Source organism: Mirounga angustirostris, unplaced genomic scaffold, assembly GCF_029215605.1.
Source record: "Mirounga angustirostris isolate CCGP_5_RB_7025 unplaced genomic scaffold, mMirAng1.0.hap1 SCAF_13, whole genome shotgun sequence".
Classification (NCBI taxonomy): domain Eukaryota; kingdom Metazoa; phylum Chordata; class Mammalia; order Carnivora; family Phocidae; genus Mirounga; species Mirounga angustirostris.
In genome coordinates, this window is record NW_026991721.1 from 41,739,563 (window position 1) to 41,764,096 (window position 24,534).

The following is a 24,534-nucleotide window of genomic DNA, read 5'->3' on the forward strand; positions in this document are numbered from 1 at the left end:
CTTGAGACGTCTCTGGTGCAGAAAGGTGGTTTTACTAAAGCATCAGGACAGGCCCCCTGGGCAGAAAGGGCCGCTGCCCTGGGATTGTGAGGAGCAACTGATTATATACTTTGGGTTTGGGGGAAGTAAAGGTAAGGGAAGTTCCAAAAGGATGTTCATATGCTGAAGAAGACTCACAGGATACCTGTGTCAAACCGAGGTTCTTTTTCCCTTTAGCAAGGCATTAACATTAAGACAGTTGGGAGCTTCCTAGAGGAATGTTATACTCTGCCAGCCTCAAGTATTTGTCAATGGGCTGTGGGTTAGAAGGACATTTAATTTTATCTACATTTCCTTCTACCTGTTTCCCAAATCATCCCCGGCACTGCCCTGAGCCATTTTGATTCTTAAATTTTTAAGGTTGCTGAGGGTGGAAGGTCTTACCTTCTGTAAATTCTTCCTGCAGAATAGGGCGTAGAAATGTCCCTACCTCTGGGTCAACACTGGTCTGTTGGGGAATTTATATATAGGAGTTACCAAAGGCAGAGGCAGCCAATCCAAGATAGACAACATATATGAACCTCCTTGAGTAGAAAGGATTTTGTGTCAGCTGGAAGTTATGGCGGTGAAGGAATCCTGGCACCAGGGAGGGAGACACCAGAAAAGACAACAAAAGGTTAGTGTTATAATAAGAAAGAGAACTCTGAATAAAAAGACCTATGATAGTTAACTAAAATTTTCTTCCTGCCCTCCAATCCTTTAATGTCATTTGAAAAGAAATTTGCAGTCTTCCACAGGTTCACAGGAATAAGAAGGCACGTTTGCGCATTGGTTTCCGGTGAAGGAGATACAGGTTTTATTCTAGATATATGAGCCCATGAAGAGTGTCCCTCTAATTGTATGGCGGTGGGAGCACATAATATGACCCATCCAGTAGGGCCCCTACCATTTTGGAGTTAAATTCCCTGCTATATTAGACTTGTGATCGTCTAAATAAACCATGTTTCTGGGGTTCATATGGGGTGAGTTGCTAGTGACTGTCAGATCTGGTTTAGAGAGGATATGATTTGTGTAATCATTTAGAGATTTATGAATTAACCTGGTTCCACGTGAATAATTTTACAGAGTCTTATAGTCTCCATCTATTGATAGGTTTACAGTGAGAAAAGGTTTTCCATATAGTAACTCAAAGGGACTTAACCCTATTGATTGTTCTGGGACACTCCCCCTTCTGAGTAAGCCAGTTTTCTTGAGTCTCAATGCTTAAAATCTAGTACCTTACAAAGATGTGTTATTGAAACATTTTCTCTCTATAATAACCCTCATTTTTAACCAGAGATAGCCATATCAGGACTAATTTGATTATAAAACACATCTAATTCTAACAAACCTGTCTTCATGACTTATGTAAGTTCAGCAAAAGTAGTGACTGATCATATAGATCTTTTAGAATTTGCTTTGCTGGGACTTTTTATAATAAGGAATCTCTAGGTTGAACTTTTAGTAGCCTCTCTAGGCCAGAAGCCAAGCCAAGTGCTTGCCATCAGACAGGCCTGGAATACCTACAGATTTGGGCAAATTCCTCTTCTGGAGGTCCCCAATATATCCTGAGTTTCCTGCACCTGCCAGGAAGTGACGTTCTTTACTTACCTCTGGGAACTCTGTAAGCAAGGTGTCAGGCCAATGAGGCACCTGGGTGGCTCAGTCAGTTAAGAGTCTGCCTTCAGTTCAGGTCATGATCCTGGAGTCCCTGGATGGAGCCTCGCACTGGGGTCCCTGCTCAGCTGGGGTGTCTGCTTCTCCCTCTGCCCCTCACCCACTCTGTCTCAAATAAATAAATAAAATCTTTAACAAACAAACAAAAAGTTATCAGGCCAACATTTTCAAGTGTTGGCTTCATGCTTCATAAAGTCAACCTTAGTTCCTTAAAGCTGTCTGGTCATATCTGAGTCTGTGCATGTCTCTCAAATATGACACTCCCATCAAAGCCTTGGTAAAATAACTAATGTTTCCAATGGTGTCCTGTTACAAGCAGAACACATTCTTATTGACCTTATGCAAATGACTGTAATTGCCATGAGATAAAGAATACTTATGGAGACCTTTTGAATTTCAGAGGGTTCAGGTAGAGAGAAAAGTTAGTCTTCAATTTGTTCACAGAGGAATATTTTATCTTATTTTTTATACCACAGATATCTTAAGAGGAAGTTTCCTTAGTCAGGAAGAGCAAATATTAGAGAACCAGCAATGTTTTAAACAAAAGTCACAAAAACTATAATCTTCCTCAGTTTAGTTAGTTCTGGAAATTCTTACCAATTTTAGTTTTGGGATTTTAAAGATATTAAAAACCTGTATTTGTCAAAAGTCCTTTTTCTGAATCACCTTGAAGATGAAACACGTTTTGCAAGAGAATACGAACAATAATTATAAATAACAGAAAGACTCAAAGATGGACATGGTTAAAGATCTGATGAGAGGTTACAATACAGCTGGCAGGGAAATCTGGTTATTTCTGTGACACTTAAGACTTCAAAGATCAGAATATTAAATGATGGCCTGATACTAGAACATATTAAAACATTAGGAATTGCTTATCATCTCTAGGATAGTTATAGTATTTATCCAAGCAATACAACCTAAGGCTTATTAGACTTCATTTACAATTTAAATCTTGGGAAGTTTGTTTAAAAACCTCAAAGTTATAACACATGCCTGAATAAGATTACAGATCATTACAAAACTTACTCATTTAACCAAGGTTACAATAAGAGATTCCAAAGGCAAATGTGTAGGGTTATATAGTTATTAGCAAAACTTAGCTCATTTAATATTGAGAAGTTTTAACCAAGTGATCAAAGACAAAACCTAGAAACTGGTTTTCTAGGCAGACAAAAGAGAAAAAACTTTGTTTACATTTTCTTATCAAGCATAGAGCAACAATTCAAGAAAACTTTGTCTTTTTAAGAGAGAAAAGCAGAATTTCAGTCTTATACCACCGTACTTTTAAAATCCATTCAACTTTAGTCCTGACCACATATAAAATTCCCTTCCAAAGATTTTCCCTCATAAACCTACAATTTTTCATTCAGTTGCTTCCCTTATTCTCATCAGTCTTAATTACATTTATCAGAATTTTAACTCTTAGAGACCTTAGTCTCAGTGAAAACTAAGTAGTAACCAATTGTGAACTGTCACACCAGAATTCTTTAGCTGGCAAATTTATGAATCTATTAAGCACAAAGCATGTTTTCAAACAGACTCAAATATCCTTAGTTTCTTTGCAATAAGAAGTCAAAAGCACAAACCTACATTCAGCAATCAGTGCTTTAGTATTTTATCTCATTTGAAAAAGGCCTAGATGTCCAATGAATTCAATCCTATTTATTATCTAAGTAAAACTTTAAAGTTTCAGGTTGCCAAAGACTTTGAAAGCTATCTTAACAATTACCCATGAAAACAGACAAACAAAATTAACCATCATTTTAAATCATCTTTTTGCTAACAAATTGCAACAGAGATAACATGAGCTTATTTGATCTTTAGTAAATCTTGGTAGAATAAAAAGTTTCAATTACTTTAAATACCAAATTATGTTCCACCTGGGTCCACTTAAAAGTCAACCAATTTGCTCCGCACTGTTAGTTTTTACTGGGGACCCTGGTGGGGAAATCTGAAGTGGGTGGTGTTAAGTTCAAGGGGGTGTTCTTCGCTCCTCAACGGCGAGGGTAGGATGAGCCAATGGTGCCAGAGGCACCCAGATGGTGTAGGAACCAGTTAGGCAGGCTGCATCCAAGGTGGTGAAGAAATAGGTGGGGAGGGAAAGGCAGATAAAAGCCAAGAGTGCAGAGAAAGAGGTCTCCCGGTCCTAAAGCCTGTCAGCTTGAAGCTGACACAGATTTTCAAGCTTCGCTTCCTTAAATCTTACAATCCGAATTGTTTCCAGTGGGTTAAAAGGCATCCCCAGGGAGAGTCCTTGGGGACTGAAAAAAGAAGGTCCATTACCAAGAAAATTCCCCCCGACTGCTGGGTGGTGCCCCTTGCGCAGGATAGGTCAGAGGTTCCTGGTGTCAAAGCGACTGGAAGCGTCCCTCAGACAAAATCACTAAGATCACCGCCAGCCGTAAAGGTCCTGCCTGCCCTCCTCCCCCGCCCCCGCTTTCCCATCACATTCGAGACTATAGTGGGTGCTGGCATATGGACCGAGTTTGGGCCACAAAGAACTCACCATTTTTAACCCATGGAAGACACTAGAAAAGTTTTACAAGAGGAAAATACCCAATTTTGTAACTTAAGTAGTTAGCAGAGGACATTGACAGAGAACAGTAAAGATAGAAATCATCATGCTCTAAGCGACATCCCAACACATGAAGTCTTTATAGCCAACTTCGCTAGGAAATGTTCCCCAGTTGGGTTTTAATTCAATCGGGTACCGGTTTTGGCCAGCTCCCAGTGAGGGTCTTGTGGCCAGAAGTGCCTAGACTACAGATGTGGAGGGTATCACATTAGACCAATAAGGAGGAACACACGGGAGTCTTAAGATTGACAGCCGTCCTGGTGACTGAGGTGGCCATCGCATGCCCAGGACAGACAACTTTGTATAAGGACAGGAATAGAGAGGGCATCAAGTTTCTGGGTCTTATTACCATTCAGGCCAGGTTACTATCAGCCAGAAGGCAGGCTTTCTCCTCCCCATAGAGTAGCCACGGGCTAGATGATTGCAGCCTGAGCAATCCACATGAAAGCGTTCTAATAAGACTGTACTCCTTGAAAAGCCCCTGAAATGAGAGTAAAGGTAGAGGAAAACTAAGTAGTAAGTAGAGGAAAACACTCACCAAGTTGGCACCGCGGCTCAGAGTCCAGATGAAAAGACTCAAAGCCCCATGTTCCAGCGCCAAATGGCATGTTTTTGGAGTAGTGTTGTTGGGATCCGGAGCTTACGGCCAAGAAAGAATTCTTGAAATGTTTTTGGTGCAAAAAGGTGATTTTTTTTTTTTTAAATTAAAGGACCCCTGGGGACAAAGAGCTACTGCCCCGGCGGATTGGGAGGAGCAACTGATTATACACTTTGAGGTTGGAGGAAGTAAAGACAAGGGAAGTTCCAAAAGGATGTTCATATGCTAAAGAAGACTCTCGGGATACCTGAGGCCTTGCTATTGTCAAACCAAGGTTATTCTTCCCTCTAGCAAGGCATTAACATTAAGAAAGTTGGGAGTTTCCTGGAAGAATGTTACACTCCTCCAGCCTCAAATATTTGTCAATGGGCTGCAGGTTATAAGGACGTTTGATTTTCTCTACATTTCCTTCTTTGTTTCCCACATCAAGTACCATTCCTAGGCAACTGCAGACTAATGATTGCCAAGAAGTAACCAGTTTGGGAAGACCAGAAAGGAGTGAAAACATACATGATTAACTCAGGTTACCTAAATATCGAAATCATAATTCTTAGGGGAACACATACAAAAATGCCTCATAATGATGAAGGAACAAATGAGTAAAAGAGGACAGATCTTTTTTTTTAATATTGATGAGTCAGTTCTCAAGTGTTAATTCGGAAGATTATCAGGTTTAGTTCAAGACTGAGTTCTGATAACCTTTGCAGTTTTTCCGCTCTTAAATAGGTTATTTAAGAGTACCTGATTTAGGTGCACCTGGGTGGCTCAGTTGTTAAGTGTCTGCCTTCAGCTCAGGTCATGATCCCAGGGTCCTGGGATCGAGCCCCGCATCGGGCTCCCTGCTCAGCGGGAGGCCTGCTTCTCCCTCTCCCACTCCCTCTGCTTGTGTCCCCTCTCTCGCTGTGTCTCTCTCTGTCAAATAAACAAATAAAAAAAAAAAATTAAAAAAAAAAAAAGAGTGCCTTATTTAATAGTTCCTAAAAATTCACCTTCAGAAAGGGCTGGCCGCAAGGGAGGAAGGACCCTCCTAGCCCAGTGACGGAGGTTGCGCAGAAGCGTTCCCCAAGCCCTGGGGTCAACACCTTGGAAAAGCCCAGAGGCTCGAGGTCGCTTGGAGCGACGCCCAGATCCAAAGGGTGGCACCCGCCTCTGCACCTAGACTCTGAGCCCCACAGAGCCAGGAGTAACTGTCCGGAGCAGCCAACCAAAGGCCAGGGAACGGGGGCGGGACCTCGGGGTGTCCGACCAATAGGAATGCGGCGGGGCAGGAGGGCGAACCAGCTCCAAGGCCCCGGGGTTCGTAGCACCAGCCCCCGGCCCGGCGATGTGGGACCCTCCGGGTGCTGAGGCATGCGCCACGGCGCTCGGAGGCGCGCTCTTTCTGCTGCTCTTCGCGCTGGGGATCCGCCAGCTGCTGAAGCAGAGGCGGCCGACTGGCTTCCCTCCCGGGCCGTCGGGGCTGCCATTTATCGGCAACATCTACTCGCTGGCCGCCTCGGGCGAGCTCCCCCACGTCTACATGAGAAAGCAGAGCCAGATGTACGGCGAGGTACAGCCCGACGGGCTGCGGGCTGGGAGGGCCCGGGCCTTCCTCAGGGGTGGACTTGACGGCCGCTTCTGGGCCCGACCTGTCTAGACTTCCCTTCCGTGTACTAGCGACTTGGAGGGAACAGGCTTCCCCAGTCGGGGGGTAGGAGTCCTGGAGGCCGCGCCCCTCCAGGGGAACCCCGCCCAGCCAGGACCTCCACCCTTCCGACGCCTAGCGGGATCAGGCGGGATCCCCTGGTAGTGCTCGCGCGCCTGCGCATGGGCCCCGAGGGCGCCAAGATTGTGCTCCGCGCCTGCGCAGTGGGGCCCCGGGCTGTTTTGGGAAGCCTGTGGTTCGGAGGGGTGTTTTTGGCAGCCGGTGGGAGCTAGACGTGTGTGCGGTTCTACCCGTGGCTTCTCGCGAAAATGGGGCATCCAAGTTCTACGTCCAGATTAATGTTTAATAGGACGTTCCTAAATGTTTGCATCTAAGGATAGCTGCTCTAGGCGTCTGCTATGGGGATGGGAAAGCGCAGGTAAGGCCCCTGGCCAAGATGGTCTCTGGAAAATAATTATGAAAGAACGAGTGAATTAATGACTAAAAATCGGTGCGGAGTCCTACAGCGAAGCGAGCGGGGTCGGCCCGACTGGCCAGGAACATCCTCATAGCCAACACTGGGACTGCGCGGCGGTGGGCCAGCCTGCCTTCCGAGGTGCCCCGACGTAAACTCGCAACCGTCCGGCTCGGCCACTTCCGGCCTTTCGCGCTGTGCAGAGAAGGAAAGCGCCGCACAGCAATGCTGAGGGACTCGCACGCAGCGCACCGCCGCTCCCTGCGGGGGAAGAGGCCGGAACTCACGCGTGCGATTGGAGCGATGTCCTAACCTCGGAAGGAGGCAGAAGTTTCCAGAGCACTGGCCCGGGCTGAGCTCACCTGTTTTGTATGGAATCCTTTCGTGCCTCTGCAGCAACAACAAGCTGCCAGGCTCGGCCGGGTGCCGGGTGCTGGGGATGAGGCGAGGAAGGCAGACACTACCTGACTTTAGGGAGTTAGAGCCCAGTGAGAGAGAGCAACTCTAAATATCGACCACAAATTGTGAGTGCTTTGAAGGAATAGTATGGTGTTGCCGTTTGGCAATTGTGGTATTTCAGGTTGGGGCGGAAGTCTTTATTTGAACCAGTGTTTACGAGAATTATCTTAGGTTCTTGCACCGCTCTCATGGTTGACATTGTTAAAGGGAAAGTGGTTTTACGCAAAGCAAATTATATAATTCTTATATTTTATTGTCAACCTTCCGGTTCTCCAGGAATTGAGTGTAACTTTTCTCTGAATTTTAATTTTGCCTCATGAGTAATGATAATAGCTAGAAACAGTAAACTACTCAAATGTTCTTGGTTATTAATTGCAAAACAATTTATTAGGCCTATAACATAAAAAGTATCTTTAAACCAATTATGTGGGGCGCCTGGGTGGCTCAGTCGTTAAGCATCTGCCTTTGGCTCAGGTCATGATCCCGCGGTCCTGGGATCGAGCCCCGTGTTGGGCTTCCTGCTCGGCGGGAAGCCTGCTTCTCCCTCTCCCACTCCCCCTGCTTGTGTTCCTGCTCTCGCTATCTCTCTCTCTGTCAAATAAATAAAAATCTTTAAAAAAAAAAAAGCCAATTATGTGAAATGCTGTCTTGCAGAATAGGAAGATGTTTTTCATATATTCCCTATGCTGAACCTTTCATTCCCATGACTTATTCCATAACTGGAGGCTTGTACCTCCCACTCACCTTCATCCATTTTGTCCATCCACCCACCCCCTCTCCTCTGGTAACCACCAGTTCTCTGTATTTTGGGGTCTGTTTCTGCTTTTGTTTGTTGGTTTTGTTTTTAGATTCTTTCTGACTTATTTCACTTAGCAAAATAGTCTCTGTGTCCATTCATGTTGTCACAGATGATAAGATCTCATCTTTTTTATGGCTGAGTAATACTCCATTATATATGTATACATTATATCACATCTTCTTCATACATTCATGTTATTGATGGACATTTAGATTGCTTCCATATATTTGGCTATTGTAAATAATGCTGTAATAAACATAGTGCATATATCTTTTTGAAATAGTGTTTTCAGTTTCTTTAGACAAATACCCAGTAGTGGAATTACTGAATTGTATGCTATCTTTTTTAAGATTATTTTAGAGAGAGAGTGTTCATGGGCACACGCCATTGGGGGAGGGGCAATGGGAGAGGGGAAGCAAACTCCCTGCTGAGCACAGAGTTGGCCTCAGGGCTTGATCCCACGACCCTGGGGTCACTACCTAAGCTAAAACCAGGAGTCAGACACTTAACTGACTGAGCCACCCAGGTGCCCCTGTATACTATTTCTAATTTTAATTTTTTGAGGAACTTCCATACTGTTTTTGCAGTAGCTGCACCAATTTACGTTTTCACTAACAGTGTACAAGGGTACCTTTTTCTTCATATCCTTGCCAACGCTTATTATTTCTTTTCTTTTAATACCAGCCATTTTTTTTTTTTTTTTTTTTAAGTAGGCTCCATGCCCAACGTGGAGCCCAACTTGGGGCTTGAACTTACAACCTTGAAATCAAGAGCTGAGCTGAGATCAAGAGGAGGGACACTTAATCAACTGAGCCACCCAGGCACCCCAGATACTAGCCATTCTGACAGGTATAAGGTGATATCTCGTTGTGGTTTTGATGTACATTTCCCTGATGATTAGTGATGTTGAGCATCTTTTCATGTGTCTTACGACATGTGTATGTCTTCTTTGGAAAAATGCCTATTCAGGTCCTCTGCCCATTTTTAATTAGATTATTTTTCTGGTGTTGAGTTGTACAATTTCTTTATATATTTTGGATATCAAACTCTTATTGGATATATCATTTGCAGATACCTTCTCCCATTCAGTAGGTTGCCTTTTCAGGTTTTTTGTTGTTGTTTTTGTTTGTTTTTTTAATGGTTTCCTTTGCTGTGTAAAAGTTTTTCTTTTGGTGTAGTCCCAATAGTTTATTTTTGCTTTTGTTTCCCTTGCCTGAGGAAACCTATCCATAAACAAATTGCTAAGGAAGTGACTAGGAGATTACTCTCTATCTTCCCTTCTAGGATTTTTATGGTTTCAGGACTCATATTTAGGTCTTTAATCCACTTTGAGTTTATTTTTTATATGGTATAAGAAAATGGTCCAGTTTCATTCTTTACATGTATTGATCCAGTTTTCCCAGCACCATTTATTGAAGAGACTGTCTTTTCTCCATTGCATAGTCTTGCCTCCTTTGTTGTAGATTAATTGACTATATAATCGTGGGTTTATTTCTAGGCCCTGTTTTCTGTTCCATTAATCTATGTGTCTATTTTTGTGCCAGGATCATAGTATTTTGATTATTATATCTTTGTAATATATCTTGAAATCCGGGATTGTAATACCTCCAGTTTTGTTTTTCAAGATTGCTTTGGCTTTTCAGGGTCTTTTATATAATATAAATTTTAGGATTATTTGTTCTAGGATTTCTAGTTCTGTGAAAAATGCTGTTTGTATTTTGATAGCAGTTACATTAAATCTTTAGATTGTTTTGGGTAGTATGGACATTTTAACAATATTGGTTCTTCCAATCCATGAACATGGAATATCTTTCCATTTGTGTCATCTTCAATTTTTTTTTTTATTAGTGTTTTATAGATTTCAGAGTACAGGTTTTTCACCTCCTCGGTTAAATTTATTCCTAGATATCATTTTTGGTGCTACCATAAATGGAATTGTTTTATTAATTTCTTTTTCTGCTACTTCATTATTAGTTATGGCAATGCAGCAGATTTCTGTATATTGATTTTGTGATCTACAACTTATTCATCGCTTCTCGGCCTTTTGGCTAAGATCAAGTGTAGTATCTGTTCTTATCAGTTTAACAACTTTACTTATTCATTTGTTACTTCTAATAGTGTTTTGGTGGAGTCTTTAGGGTTTTCAATGTATAGTATCATGTCATCTACAAATAGTTTTACTTCTTTCTTACCAATTTTGGCGCCTTTTATTATTATTATTGTTTGATTGCTGTGGCTAGGACTACCAGTACTATGTTGAATAAAAGTGGTGAGAGTGGACATCCTTGTCTTGTTCCTGATCTTAAAGGAAAAACTCTTTTAATTTCTCACCATTGTGTATGATGTTAGCTGTGGGATTGTCATATATTGTCTGTATTATATTGAGGTATATTCCCTCTAAACCCACTTTGTTGAGAGGTTTCTTGTGAACAGATGTTGAATTTTTTCAAATGCTTTTTTTCTGCATCTGTTGAAGTGATCATATTATTTTTATCTTTCATTTTGTTAATGTGGTGCATCACTTGGATTGATTTTTGAATATTGAAACAGTCTTGCATCCCCAGAATAAACAGAAGGAGAATGCACCAAGAAAGGCTTCGTAGAGGATATTCCCTAAAGACATGGTATGGTTTGGACAGTATGGCAGTCAAGGGAGGCATTTCAAATGAGAAAACAGCCCAAGCAAAGATTGAAAAGTGTTTATCAGTTTTCATCAATGGCACTTTTCACATCCCTCTCTTACTAGCCCTTCACCCATGGTGTTGTGTAATAGTATACTTAAATGTATGTCTTCACCACTATTCAGTAATTCAGCATATACTTAGCAGTTATCAGCATCTGCTACGTACTGTGCTAGGTGTGAAGATATAGTAGTAAACAAAACAGTGGTAAAAATCCCTGTCCTGGTGTAGCTGATGTTCTCCTGGGGGCTGAGGTGGACGGGGAGGAGATGGACAATATAAATAGAATAAGTAAATGATATAATACATCAGAGTACAGAGTGTGAAGTTAACTAAATTAGGGGAAGGGAGATGGAGAAGGCTAAGGGGTAGAATTTTAACTGAGGTAGAGCAGGCCTTACTGCAAAGAAGACATTGGAGCAAAGGCTTAAAGGAAATGAAGGAGTAAACTCTAGGAATAACTAGGGGAAGAACATTCCAGGCCAAAAGAACACGCACAAAGGCCATGAATCAGGAGTATGTAATATTGAGAATCACCTATAAAGAGACAAGTTGAGAGGCTGTTGTGATAACATGAGGGAAAATGAAGGTGGCTTGGATCAGAGTGTTAGGGATGGAAGGGTAAGAAATTGCCATCTCCTGTTTATATTCTGAAAATAGGAGCAACGTGACTCTAAGCAGTGATGTGGGGCTGGGGAGAAAAATAGAGTCGACACAGGCAGTAATTTGGGTCCTGAACAGCTGGAAGGATGAATGGAGTGCTCATTACCTGAGACAGTGAAAAATTGTGGGCAGAGCTGGTTTGCAGGGAGGGGAAGAAACTTGATGATCACAGACTGACTTCTAGAAGGGAAGGAAAGTGTTTCACAGACCTTTACCAAAAGTCCTTGAAAACAGCATATACCAGAATAGATGCTAGTTCAAATGACAATTTCCCCAGTTTTACCCTCAAATAGGGACCAAATTTTTGAGTCAAGGTGGATTGTATAACAACTTGCGCAAACCATGGCTCCTCCTTGGTCTTTGTAATCCATACTGTCCACACCTGATAGCTTTACCCTGCAATATGACTCCTGTTTGTTCTTGCTCCATATTAACACAGCTTTCAATCCCAGGGTCTTCTACCATCCTCCATCGGTCTTGTTGTCCTGCATCAGAACAGGTGCCTATTCACTGATACCATCCTTTCCTGCTGTGATACTGTGATTTATAATAAATACATATTTGGTTTTTGTTCCTTTCCATGGAATTTCCTAAGTGTAAAAAGTAATAAAGGTGTCTTTTGTTATTCATGACAAACCGCTTTCAACCACACCTGAGTTTACGCTTGAAGGAATTTTTGGACAGTCCCTAGAATGGGAGTTTATTGCCAGGAGAACCAATCATGATTAGAGGGTTGGAACTTTCAGTCATACCCCCACTACCTCTGGGAAAGGGAGAGGGGCTGGAAGTTGAAGCAGTCACCAGTGGCCCACGATGTAATTAATTGTGCCTAGGTAATAAAGCATCCATAAAAATTCCTGAATTACGGGGTTCAGAGAGCTTCCATGTTGGTGAACAGGTGGAGGTGAGTAGAGGATAGAGAGCATGCCTGGGGAGAACATGGAAGCTCCGCTCCCCTCCCCTTTCCCCATACCTTCCCTATGCATATCTTCCATATAGCTGTTCCTGAGTCGTATCCTTCTATAATAAACTGTTAATCTAGTAATTATTTTCCTGAATTCTCTGAGCCACTCTAGCATATTAATGGGACCCAAGGAGGAGAGGTCGTGGGAACCTCTGATTTATAGCCTGTTGGTCAGAAGCACCTGGACTTGGGAATGGCATCTGAAGTAGAGATAGGGAGCAGTCCTGTGGGACTGAGCTCTTAACTTGGGGGATCTCCAGGTAGGTAGTGTCAGAATTGAGTTAAATTCTAGGACACCTAGCTGGTGTCCCAGAATTGCTGAGGTGTGGAAAACCCACACAGCTGGTGTCAAGAGTGTTAAGAGTAGAGAGTATTGAGATTAGAGAAGACACACAAGAGGAGGCATTTTTCACTTTCTATCTGTTAAAATTACACTTCTGGGAAACTACTTTAAGACCATTCCATTACTGCTTTGAGAACTGAAAGAGCCCCACATTTGCTCAGCTGGTCGCCATTCTCTTGGCACTGAAACTCTTACACTGCCACTTTTGACTAATACCACTGCTTGTCACATGCAGTCCATGCTACTTCCCCAAGGTTCTGGATGTTCCTATTGCTTGGTCGGCAGAGCCTATTCCTTTGCCAAAGACTCCGTTGTTAAGTGGGTTGCTTCTGCTACTACTTGGAGGTCTTCTTCATGTTTTTTTCCTGTAATTACTTCTGCTGAACTTATGTTTTCCATTAAACTTCTATTTGGGTTTTTCCCCCCCAAAGTATTGTAAACCATAGTTAAATCTGCTCTACTTATTTGCAAAGAGATGAGAGTTGACTCAGTATTTTGGCCCTAAAAAGCTCTCAGCCAGGCCCTGAGAGGATGAAGATAAGCAGTCTTTGCACCCCACTGATAAAGTAGCATTGTTCCCTCATTGGACTAGCTAGAATAGACTACAGGAGGTGTTCTATTGTAAGTGAACCTGACATGAAGCACATGAGAAGCTCCAGCAAGGCATAGGATGGATCTTCTGTCTTGCCTTCCCTTTAGCTGAGGGGCACCCGCCTGTGCCTATGTGGTAAATGCCTTTTCTCCAGGGTCAGATTCCCTTAGGGGCCATCTTTGTTAACTTCATGGAATTCAGAGACCCAAATACAAATGAGCCTAATTATAAAATACTTCAAATTTATCTCTCAGTTAATTCCCTCCCCTATCTAAGCCTGGAGTAATAATATATAGATGGTGCTGCTTCCTCATTTATCTTGGAAATAAAAAGAGATTCCTAGAGCTCATTGAATGCATTGAGTTGGAATGAATCTTAAAAGAGCATCTGAATCAAGTATCGTATTTTCTGTGGCAACCCTGAAGCCAAAAAGGTTAAGGGTTCTGCCCAGGGTCCTATATTTGTTTAATGACAAAGCTTAAACTAGAACCCAGGCTTAATGAGCCCAGTACTCTCTTCCTTATACCATTTATAAGATTATGTCTTTAGGCACTAACCGGGTAATGAAATCGTAGTGTTTGCTATGCCTTGTAGAGAGAAGGCACTCAAAACATTGTCAGTTGAATAATAAATCCTTCCATTTTCAGGGAAGTAACAAATACTGGGAGAACTGGGCTTAGCACGGGTGGATTTCCATAGTTATATTTCTCCATTTTGTCATTTAAATGTTGTTTTTCTTTTCTTCTCAAAGATCTTCAGTTTAGATCTTGGAGGTATATCAGCTGTGGTTTTAAATGGCTATGATGTAGTAAAGGAATGCCTTGTTCATCAAAGTGAGATTTTTGCAGACAGACCATGCCTTCCTTTATTCATGAAGATGACAAAAATGGGAGGTATGTTTATTTTCACCTATTTAGTGATTTACTATTTTAAATTACACTACTTATTTGATGTAACTTTAGTATTTAGAGTGTAGGTTCTGTTGTACTGATTAGCAGGAAAGAATTAATTTAGGTTACAGAACTTAATATTTGAAGACCTTTCAGGCTGCATTACACCCATATTTTAGACCAGTACATGCTCATTTTGCTGTTGTAATTCTGTCTAATAAATATTGTAAATAATGTTTTAAAGAATTAGCATTTAATGATACCTGCAAGTTTTGTGAAGCAAGTTAGGAACACACATGTGCATGCACATTTGAATCAAGAGTGGTTTTTAAAGCCAGTCTTGAGTACTTGGTGACATTTTTACCATCAGAATAGAATGTGAAGCAGCCTTTCTTAACTACTAACCAGTATGACATGTAAATGAAGAATTGTGGGATTTGTGTAAAGGATTAGCTTCTGTTTGGTTTAGTGTTGATCAGCATTGGATGATTTGATATTCAACAAGGGAGGAAGGCTGAAGGTTAACAGAATAGGTGAGCAGAAAGCCTAAATTAGAATGTTGAAGTCAGATACAGTGGTTTTAATACTTAATAGTGTAAGGGTTTTACAATGATGGTGTCCAAAACTCTCTAATTTAATGAGAGCTTCACACTCAATTTCAAAGAAAAATGTAACAAAATTTGCCTTACATAGACTAAAGAATTGAAAAGAAAATAAAAATTAACCATATATTGAATTACAAAGCAAATCAACTAATGCAAAGAAAACAGCAGTTTTAAAGGACAAATTGTTAGGCCAGAGGATAATGATACTTGAAAGCAATAAAATAAAACACAAATTTCCAGCTTCTTAATACTCTTTTCAATAATACTTAGGCCAAAGAAGAAATTATGGCACAATTTATAATAGAAGACCTTTAAAGAAATTGTGAAAATGAAAGATGATGTTATCAGGGTAACGTTTGGGATAAAGTATATACTATATATTTTTCAAAGCTATAGTTTTGTAGTTTGGACTATTTTTATCATAAAGATGAAATAAGCATTTGACTTGATATTTTCAAAAAACAGTAAGAGAAAAAGAAGTAGAAAATTGTGTGTTTTTGTAAATACATATGCACTGAACTTGGAACTGAGAATTCAAAGCCCACACTTTGGGTAAAAGTTGCCCTATAAGTGGGCTCAGCCCATGCTTGGCCAGCACAGAGTTATAACAAGGCTCCTCTGTATCCTCTTGTACATGTATCTCATATGCATACATTGCTGTAGGGCTTTGCACTAGCTGTTCCCTCGAAGCAGGGATCTTTCCCTGCATATCTGCTTGACTCACTCCCTCATGTACTGTATCTTTACTTATGTCAGTTTCTCAGTGAGGTTTTCCCTGACCACCCTGTGTCTCCTTCCTTGCTGTAATAATTCATTCATTTGCCTGTTGTCACTAGTGTGTAAGGTCCATGAGTAGGCATCTTTGCCTCTTTTGTTTGCTGATATATCTGTGACACTTAGAACACTGCCTGGAGCACGGTAGGTGCTCCATAAATACATGATGAATGAGTATTTGTTGAATGGTCATCTGGGAGTATAGAAAAGACAATGGACTATGGGAACATAAGATGGCTGCCAGCACTAAAGACCCCCTTTTGTATGGTTAGCTTTATCATAAGCTCCAAATTCAAAAACCGTTGCACAAAAGTTGCTGAAATGTAAATTTTATAGGTACCTCATGTACACAAGAGAAAGTGACATTTTTCATCAAAGGTACCAATTATGTATGTACCAATTATGAATGAAATTTTGAGTAAAGTGCATGTTATATATATGTGCTAAAGATACTGTTTTCCTCTCTCTCTCTCTCTCTTTTTTATACATTGATTGATTTTGGGTCGCCTGGGTAGTTCAGTTGGTTAAGCGTCTGCCTTTGGCTCAGGTCATGATCCCAGGGTTCTGGGCTCAAGCTCTGGAATCAAGCCCCGCATCAGGCTTCCTGCTCCGTGGGGAGCCTGCTTCTCCCTCTGCCTGCCACTCCCTCCTGCTTGTGCTCTCTGTCAAATAAATAAATAAAATCTTTTTTTAAAAAAATTGATTGATTTAGAGAGAGAGAGAGCATGGTGCGGAGAGGCAGAGGGAGAGGGAGGGAGAGTCTTAAGTGTACCCCATGCTGAGCTCAGAGCCTGATGGTGGGGCTCAATCTCACAATCCTGAGATTGTGATCTGAGCTAAAATGGAGTCGGATGCTTAACCCACCTGAGCCACCCAGGTGCCCCTGCTTTTCTCTTTTTTTCTTTTTTAAAGATTTTATTTATTTGACAGAGAGAGACACAGCGAGAGAGGGAACACAAGCAGGGGTAGTGGGAGAGGGAGAAGCAGGCTTCCCACCGAGCAGGGAGCCCGATGTGGGGCTCGATGGGATCATGACCTGAGCCAAAGGCAGACGCTTAATGACTGAGCTACCCAGGTGCCCCACCCCTGTTTTTCTTTGATAGGTAATTTTTTTTTAATTTTTTGCAAATCACTTTTTAAATTCAAGTATAGGGGCGCCTGGGTGGCTCAGTCGTTGGGCGTCTGCCTTCGGCTCAGGTCATGGTCTCAGGGTCCTGGGATTGAGCCCTGCATCGGGCTCTCTGCTCTGCGGGGAGCCTGCTTCTTCCTCTCCCACTCCTCCTGCTTGTGTTCCCTCTCTAGCTTTCTCTCTCTCTGTCAAATAAATAAAATCTTTAAAAAATAAAAAAAAATAAAAAATAAATTCGAGTATAACTAACAACAGTGTCATATTAGTTTCAGGTATACAATGTAATGATTCAGTAATTCCGTATATTAGTGCTCATCATAAGTGTACTCTTAATCCCCTTCACCTATTTCACTCGTCTCCCCACCCACCTCCCCTCTGGTAACCACCAGTTTGTTCTCTATATTTTAGAATCTGTTGTATTGTTTGTCTCTTTTTTCTTTGTTTTGTTTCTTAAAGTCCACATATGAGTGAAATCAAATGGTATTTGTCGTTCTCTGACTGACCTATTCCACTTAGAATTATATTCTCTAGATCCATCCATGCTGTTGCAAATGGCGAGATTTCGTTCTTTTTTAGGGCTGAGTTATATTCCATTTGGAATATATATACCACATCTTCTTTACCCATTCATTTATCAATGGACACTTGGGTTGTTTCCATATCTTGGCTATTGTAAATAATTCTGCAATAAACATAGGGTTGCATCTTGATAATTTAAAAGGAATATATTCTGTAGTAGCCACATCATAAGAGCAGAGTATACTGTGGAGACTCTGAAACTTTAAGGCAGCAATATCAACATTAGAAATTTGAGTTTCATGTTTGCCCTGTCTTCGTTTGGGCTGCTTTAGTAAAAATACCAGACTTAGTGTCTTAAACAACAATCATTTATTCTCACAGATCTGGAGGTTGGGAAATCGAAGATTAAGGTGCCAGGAGATCTGGTGTCTAGAAGGAGCCTACTTCCCGGCTTGGAAACAGATGTCTTCTCCCTGTATCCTCACACAGCTGAGAACAGTCATCTCTTCTTGTGTTTCTTATAAGGGCACCAGTCTAGCTCATGAGGCTCCACCCTCATGACCTAATTACCTCCCAAAAGGCCCCACCGCCTAATACCATCACTTTGGGGGTTAGGCTTCAACATGTGAATTTTGTTGGGACACAAACACTCAATTCATAGTATCCTTCTTTTTTCTTGAGTATTTCTACCACACTGACACCTCATTCAGGCTTCCTTAGCCTCTTCCAGAGTTACCTTGTTAGGTAACATATGCCTTTAACAGGAGAGAATCTGTGTTCTAAAATCTAGAAACAGAAACAGAAAATTTTCTAATCCTACAAGGATGGTTTTCAGTTGTTTTCTTAGTCCAAGATAAAATTTGCCCATAGAACATGCAGTGGTTTGTCTTTTGTAGATGAGGCTTAGAGTAATAGCTAGATAATAAAGTCATCGGGTCTAGTTCACCTAGGATGAATTACATAGGACTGTCCAGTTTCTTGTGGTAGGAGAATTACAGGTCTTTTCTGCCTGTCTCCAGATAAAAAGAAGACCAGCTTTATCTGTTGACAATATTCTGTGGCTAATGATTAGCAAAGAGCAGGGCTTAAGCACTAGGTCTAGTTTTAGTTTTTGGTTTTTTTTTTTTTTTGGTCTAGTTTTAGTTTTATAGAAAGATAATTTGGAGAAAAATGACTAACCATCCTTTTTTACTCCATAGCATTTTCAGGTGTTAGATACAGGAATGTAGGAATGATAAAGTTTTTTTAATACTTTGTTTTTTTTCCAGGCTTACTCAATTCCAGATATGGCCGAGGATGGGTTGATCACAGAAAATTAGCTGTAAATAGCTTTCGCTATTTTGGATATGGCCAAAAGTCTTTTGAATCTAAAATCTTAGAAGAAACCAAATTTTTTATTGATTTTATTGAAACATACAAAGGTAGACCATTTAACTTTAAACAATTAATAACAAATGCTGTTTCAAACATAACCAATCTGATCATTTTTGGAGAACGATTCACTTATGAAGACACTGATTTTCAGCACATGATTGAGTTATTTAGTGAAAATGTGGAACTGGCTGCCAGTGCCTCAGTCTTCCTGTATAATGCCTTTCCATGGATTGGCATCTTACCTTTTGGAAAACATCAACAGCTATTTAGAAATGCAGCTGTGGTCTATGATTTTCTCTCCAGGCTTATTGAAAAAGCTTCCATCAACAGAAAGCCTCAGTCACCTCAGCATTTTGTCGATGCTTATTTAGATGAGATGTATCAAGGTAAAAATGACCCATCATGTACTTTCTCCAAAGAAAACCTCATTTTTTCCGTGGGTGAACTCATCATTGCTGGAACCGAAACTACAACCAATGTGCTACGGTGGGCAATTCTTTTCATGGCCCTTTATCCTAACATTCAAGGTGAGGATCCTCTTGATCTCAGGACTGTCCCTACATTTAGGACTCACACATGTTTTAGAGTCTTTGGCTATGTACAAAGCATTTTATTTAGGAATTTCTGCTGTGCTAGCCAAGAAGAAAAACATTTCATAGTTTGTTTTTTTTAATAAAGATTTTATTTATTCATTTGACAGAGAGAGACACAGCGAGAGAGGGAACACAGTGGGGGAGAGGGAGAAGCAGGCCTCCTGTGGAGCAGGGAGCCCGATGCAGGGCTCGATCCCCAGACGCCGGGACCATGACCCGAGCCGAAGGCAGACGCCCAACGACTGAGCCACCCAGGCGCCCCAACATTTCATAGTTATAAAGAGTTTCACATCTGTTCTCTCAAGTCATGTAAAAACCTCAGAGATAGGTCTTATGCCTGTTTTATAAAAATGAGGGAAAAGGCTAACTAGCTGCCTTGCCCAAGATCAGCCCTTGGAAGTGGCAGAGCTAGGACCTGAACCCTGCTTTTTTTTTTAATTCAAGTTTTATGTTTCACTATTTCCCTCGCTGAGAGTGATGTTATTTCAATTGTAGGTTTGTTTAATTTTTATTTTTATTACTTTTAGTGTTTTTTTTTTCACAGCAAAGGTACTCAGAGCATTGGTTTCTGGTGGCACACAATATATGGCATATTTTCAGATAGAACTCCCAGATAATGAAAAATCTGAATCTGGTTGTAACCATACCTTGTTGACTTATTATAGGTTACCCAAAGGGAAATTACTTTGGATATAGTTCTAAGAATTGCATAATAACTGGAACACTTTTTCTCTGACAGGACAAGTTCAGAAAGAGATCGATTTAGTTATGGGACCCACTGGGAAGCCTTCTTGGGATGACAAAAGCAAAATGCCTTATACGGAGGCAGTTTTGCATGAAGTTTTAAGATTCTGTAATATAGTGCCATTAGGGATTTTCCATGCAACCTCTGAAGATGCAGTTGTACGTGGTTATTCCATTCCTAAAGGCACAACAGTAATTACCAACCTTTATTCTGTACACTTTGATGAAAAGTACTGGAGAAACCCAGAAATATTCTCTCCTGAGCGATTTCTGGACAGCAGTGGATATTTTGCCAAGAAGGAGGCTTTGGTTCCTTTTTCCCTAGGTAAGAGAACTTTCACAGAGACACGACTTTGGGACAGGATAATGGTTGATCATGTATGACATCTTAATCTGAAATATTCTGTTGTAGATTAAGGATTCCAACTCTAAAAACACAGCATTGATTCTTACAGGAGAGACTGGTTTAATTAGAAAGTCATTAACACCTGTTTCTCCTCAACACTTAACTTAGTAACTAGAAAGAAATGGTTGAGAAGCTCTGGCTTCTTCTGAAACTTTTTTGCTTGTGGATTTGAGCTTGTAATCAAAACTTGTAGAGCTAGAAGTCAGTAATAGGTAGCTTGAGAAACTGAGACCCGGGGAAAGAAATGACATCAGAATTTGAAGTGCAACTGAAACATAGCTTTTTTGGCTCCTTATTTATTGTACCTCGTCTCCAAAAATATTGCTTGGTTCCTCTTGCTGTCCGTGAAAAAGTCCACGGACCACGAGACCCATGGAAGACAGACTGAAAACTCTTCCTTTCATTGGGGAAGGGTTCACATTTAGTCATTTGAAATGAAATACACTTCTCCTGGATCTAGAACAAAATGGCATGCCTGAGATTGGGTCTTTCATGGCATATCTTGGGCTGTGTTGCAAAGTCCAAGGGAAGTGTGGAAGTGGATTAATAAGCTTACAGAAGCCCATGATCTGACAAGAGAAGGTAAAGAAATGGGCTCTGGGAGCTGAAGTGCCAATTGTTATTCTCTTTAATAAACATAACTGCCTCTAACTTTCTTTAAATACCAGATTTCCTGAATGGTACCCATATAGTAGACGTAAATTTTGGTAAATACTATGGATTTTAAAAAATTGTGTCTGTTCTTTTCTGTTTAGGGAAAAGACATTGCCTTGGAGAGCAGCTGGCTCGGATGGAGATGTTCCTGTTTTTCACAGCATTGCTCCAGCGGTTTCACTTGCATTTCCCGCACGGGCTGGTTCCAGATCTGAAGCCCAGATTAGGCATGACATTGCAACCCCAGCCCTATCTCATCTGTGCAGAAAGACGCTGAAAGTGCTGGCCATCTTGTGGGAAAAGGTTATCTGGTTGCCTTTTACCCCTGAACCTTGATTATCTAACCAGTGTGTGTGTTTATACAAAAATCACAGCATCATAAAGCCAAACGAACACAGTCTTTGAAAGTAGTACTAAAGCAATAATAAGTATTAAGTATGGTTTTTTCCAAGCTTTTGTGACTTCTGAGGTGGAATTATCTGTGGAGGAAAACAAAGGTACAAATGACAGGTGTTGCCTAAGTAAGCTAGGCCATGGATGCCCTAAGCAGAGCCTGACTTTTCAGCCTCTTGTTGAGCACCAGGTACCCCTTCTTTCTTGACTCCATCTTGCTCCTGTCCTGGGGGCTTTGCTTCCAAATGCCAATGCCAGTTCCCTTCTGTTAAGATATTATCATTAGTGGGTAGTGTGGTAGGAGTCCAGTTTAATAGAGGACTAAAGAAATTAGAACCTAAATAAATGAGTTTGGAGGACAGAGGTATTTTAGACATAGTGGCAGATAATAGAATAAATATCTGTGTATTTAAGAACCTGCCAGTGCTTTCAAATCTTGCTCCCTATTATGTGTGCATAAGAATTACCTTGTTCTTATTACAGATGAGGGTCCCTGTGACCCAAGTATTCATCCCCATAGCACCAGTTCAGTAGAAGGAAATTACAATAATGTAATTATAATAAAAAATGACACCCGAAAGTAAGTATTAATTCTTCATAGACACAGACATTTTTCCTAGTACACTTTCTTCATAAACCAATCACAGTTCTTAAAGATGGAATCGTTTTACCTTTTAAAGGTCTCCAGCCATTTCCTTGGATTACTGTTACTTTTCTGAAGAGAATATTTTACAAATCCAAAAAACATGCTTTAGAGCATTATGGGCTTCTAGTAATAATGATGGCAGGAAAATAAGTGTGAATTGTGACTGTCCTGATCAAACTGGTAGGTATATTCACCCATTTATAGTTTTTTTAACATGATTTCCTCTAAGGTTGTACATCAAGGATTTCTGCTCTTGTAACTTGGCTCATGAATAGTTGCAGCCTTAGAGTAAATGCACATAACAACAACTTCTGTTAAAAATATGAATTTAACCTTAATAACCTCATCTGTTGAATATTTTCAAGTTTCTCTGTGATGAATCAGGAGTCTTTGCATCTCTGATATATTAAGATGTTTCTGGTTGCAAGAGGAAAAAATCCTGGGCAAATTTACTTAAATAATAAAGGAGAAATTTGGCAGTAGTGTGGCAGTTTTAGAGTAGGTATGACCTACATACTCCATGGTATCATCAAAGATCTGCTTGTTTGCATTTTGCGTCCCAGATGGTATCAGCTTTATCTTAAGACTGACTCATGGAAGTCCATGTGCTTTGCCTCCTTGTTTAGACTGTGCTTGGGTTGTTTCTGGGGGAGTGAGGGAGCTTTTCAGATATTCTCCCAAAACTGTTCTTTGTGTCCCATAGGTCCTAACTAAGTTAAGTGCCCATCTTTTAAAACTCTGTCTTTTGAGTGGGATTATGGTTCACTTAGGCCTGACTACTAGAGCCAGTGATGGAGTTGGCTTCCCCCAAAGTACATGTGCTACATTGGGGTAATATAGTTATCTATACAAAAATAAGGAGAGTTATAAGGAGAAGAGGAACTCCTGACTAGCAGACTAATTACAATATCTAACTCACTGCCCTCCAACCACTTGCTAAGCCAAGCAACTTTCCCTCCTGCTTCCCTGACTCTTGACGATTGTGTTCATTCAAATTACTTTTTGATCTTTGCTTTTCCTTTGGCACAGCAAATCTCTCATCCCTGGGCCTCCTACTTACTGTCATTTCTCCTACAAATGCCTAGGTTGAACTCTACAGACTGGGGATTCTGGAAGCTTGGTGGTCTTAGGAAAGAAATTTAGTGAACTAGAATAGATTATAATCAAAATTAAGGAGGTCTTATTTTGCTCTTGATTACTACTATCACTGTTTTTTTCTAGGATGATTATAACCTTCATAAATCTACAGAGAATAAAGAACATGCTATTTATTTTCTTTACCTTGTATCTATTTTTTTTTTTAAAGATTTTATTTACTTATTTGACAGAGAGAGACACAGCCAGAGAGGGGACACAAGCAGGGGGAGTGGGAGAGGGAGAAGCAGACGTCCTGTGGAGCAGGGAGCCCGATGCGGGACTCATTCCCAGGACCCAGGGATCATGACCCGAGCCGAAGGCAGACGCTTAACTGACTGAGCCACCCAGGCGCCCCTCTTTTTCTAGTTTCTTAAATGGGAGCTTAGAATATTGTTCTGAGACTTTTCCTCTTCTCTAATATGTGCACATAGTATTATAAATTTCCCTGAAAGAGATATTTTATGACTAGGGCACTATGAAATTTCCATTCCTTAAATTTTATTTATTTATTTATTTATTTATTTATTTACTTGACAGAGAGAGACACAGCAAGAGAGGGACCACAAGGAGGGGGAGTGGGGGAGGGAGAAGCAGGCCTCCCCTGGAGCAGGGAGCCCGATGCAGGACTTGATCCCAGGGAGGGAGAAGCAGGCCTCCCCTGGAGCAGGGAGCCCGATGCAGGACTTGATCCCAGGACCCTGGGATCATGACCCGAGTCAAAGACAGACGCTTAACCAACTGAGGCACCCAGGCACTCCGGATCTTTTTTTTGTTTTTAATCAATACATTAGATCAAGAGTCAGCAAATTATACCCTACAGTCAAAATTTGGCTCACTATGTTTTGTATGGCCTACAAGCTAAGAATGGCTTTCATATTTTTAAGTGGTTGAAAAAATACTTTGTGGAACATGAAAATTTTCTGAATTTCAAATTGAGTGTTCATAGTTAACATTGGAATGCAGGAACTCTTTTTTTTTTTTTTTTGGACACAGACACAGCGAGAGAGGGAACACAGGCAGGGGTGGAAGGAGAGGGAGAAGCAGGCTTCCCGTGAAGCAAGGAGCCCGATGTGGGGCTGGATCCCAGGACCCTGGGATCATGACCTGAGCCAAAGGCAGACGCTTAACAACTGAGCCACCCAGGCGCCCCAGAAACACTCATTTTTAAAAATAGATTGCCTACACCGGTTTTTGGGCAA

At 41.1% G+C, this 24,534-nt stretch overlaps 1 protein-coding gene and 1 pseudogene across 1 annotated transcript; both read left to right on the plus strand.

Annotated features, from left to right (window-relative positions):
* The first annotated feature begins 6,184 nt into the window (after positions 1-6,184).
* LOC123856610 (vitamin D 25-hydroxylase) lies at positions 6,185-23,451 on the plus strand. Its single transcript, XM_045892761.2, has 5 exons — positions 6,185-6,420; positions 14,223-14,364; positions 18,657-19,289; positions 20,095-20,424; positions 21,261-23,451. Exons 1-5 carry the CDS (start codon positions 6,196-6,198, stop codon positions 21,434-21,436), a joined length of 1,506 nt encoding a protein of 501 aa, XP_045748717.1. The 5' UTR covers positions 6,185-6,195; the 3' UTR covers positions 21,437-23,451.
* On the plus strand, positions 10,257-10,364 carry LOC123858149 (U2 spliceosomal RNA; annotated as a pseudogene).
* Positions 23,452-24,534: the final 1,083 nt, after the last annotated feature.

Coding starts and splice junctions, on each gene's coding strand:
- LOC123856610 (XM_045892761.2), top strand. CDS start 6,196: ATGTGGGACCCTCCGGGTGCTGAGGCATGCGCCACGGCGCTCGGAGGC. Junction 6,421..14,222: donor AGAGCCAGATGTACGGCGAG/GTACAGCCCGAC, acceptor TTCTTCTCAAAG/ATCTTCAGTTTAGATCTTGG. Junction 14,365..18,656: donor GAAGATGACAAAAATGGGAG/GTATGTTTATTT, acceptor TTTTTTTTCCAG/GCTTACTCAATTCCAGATAT.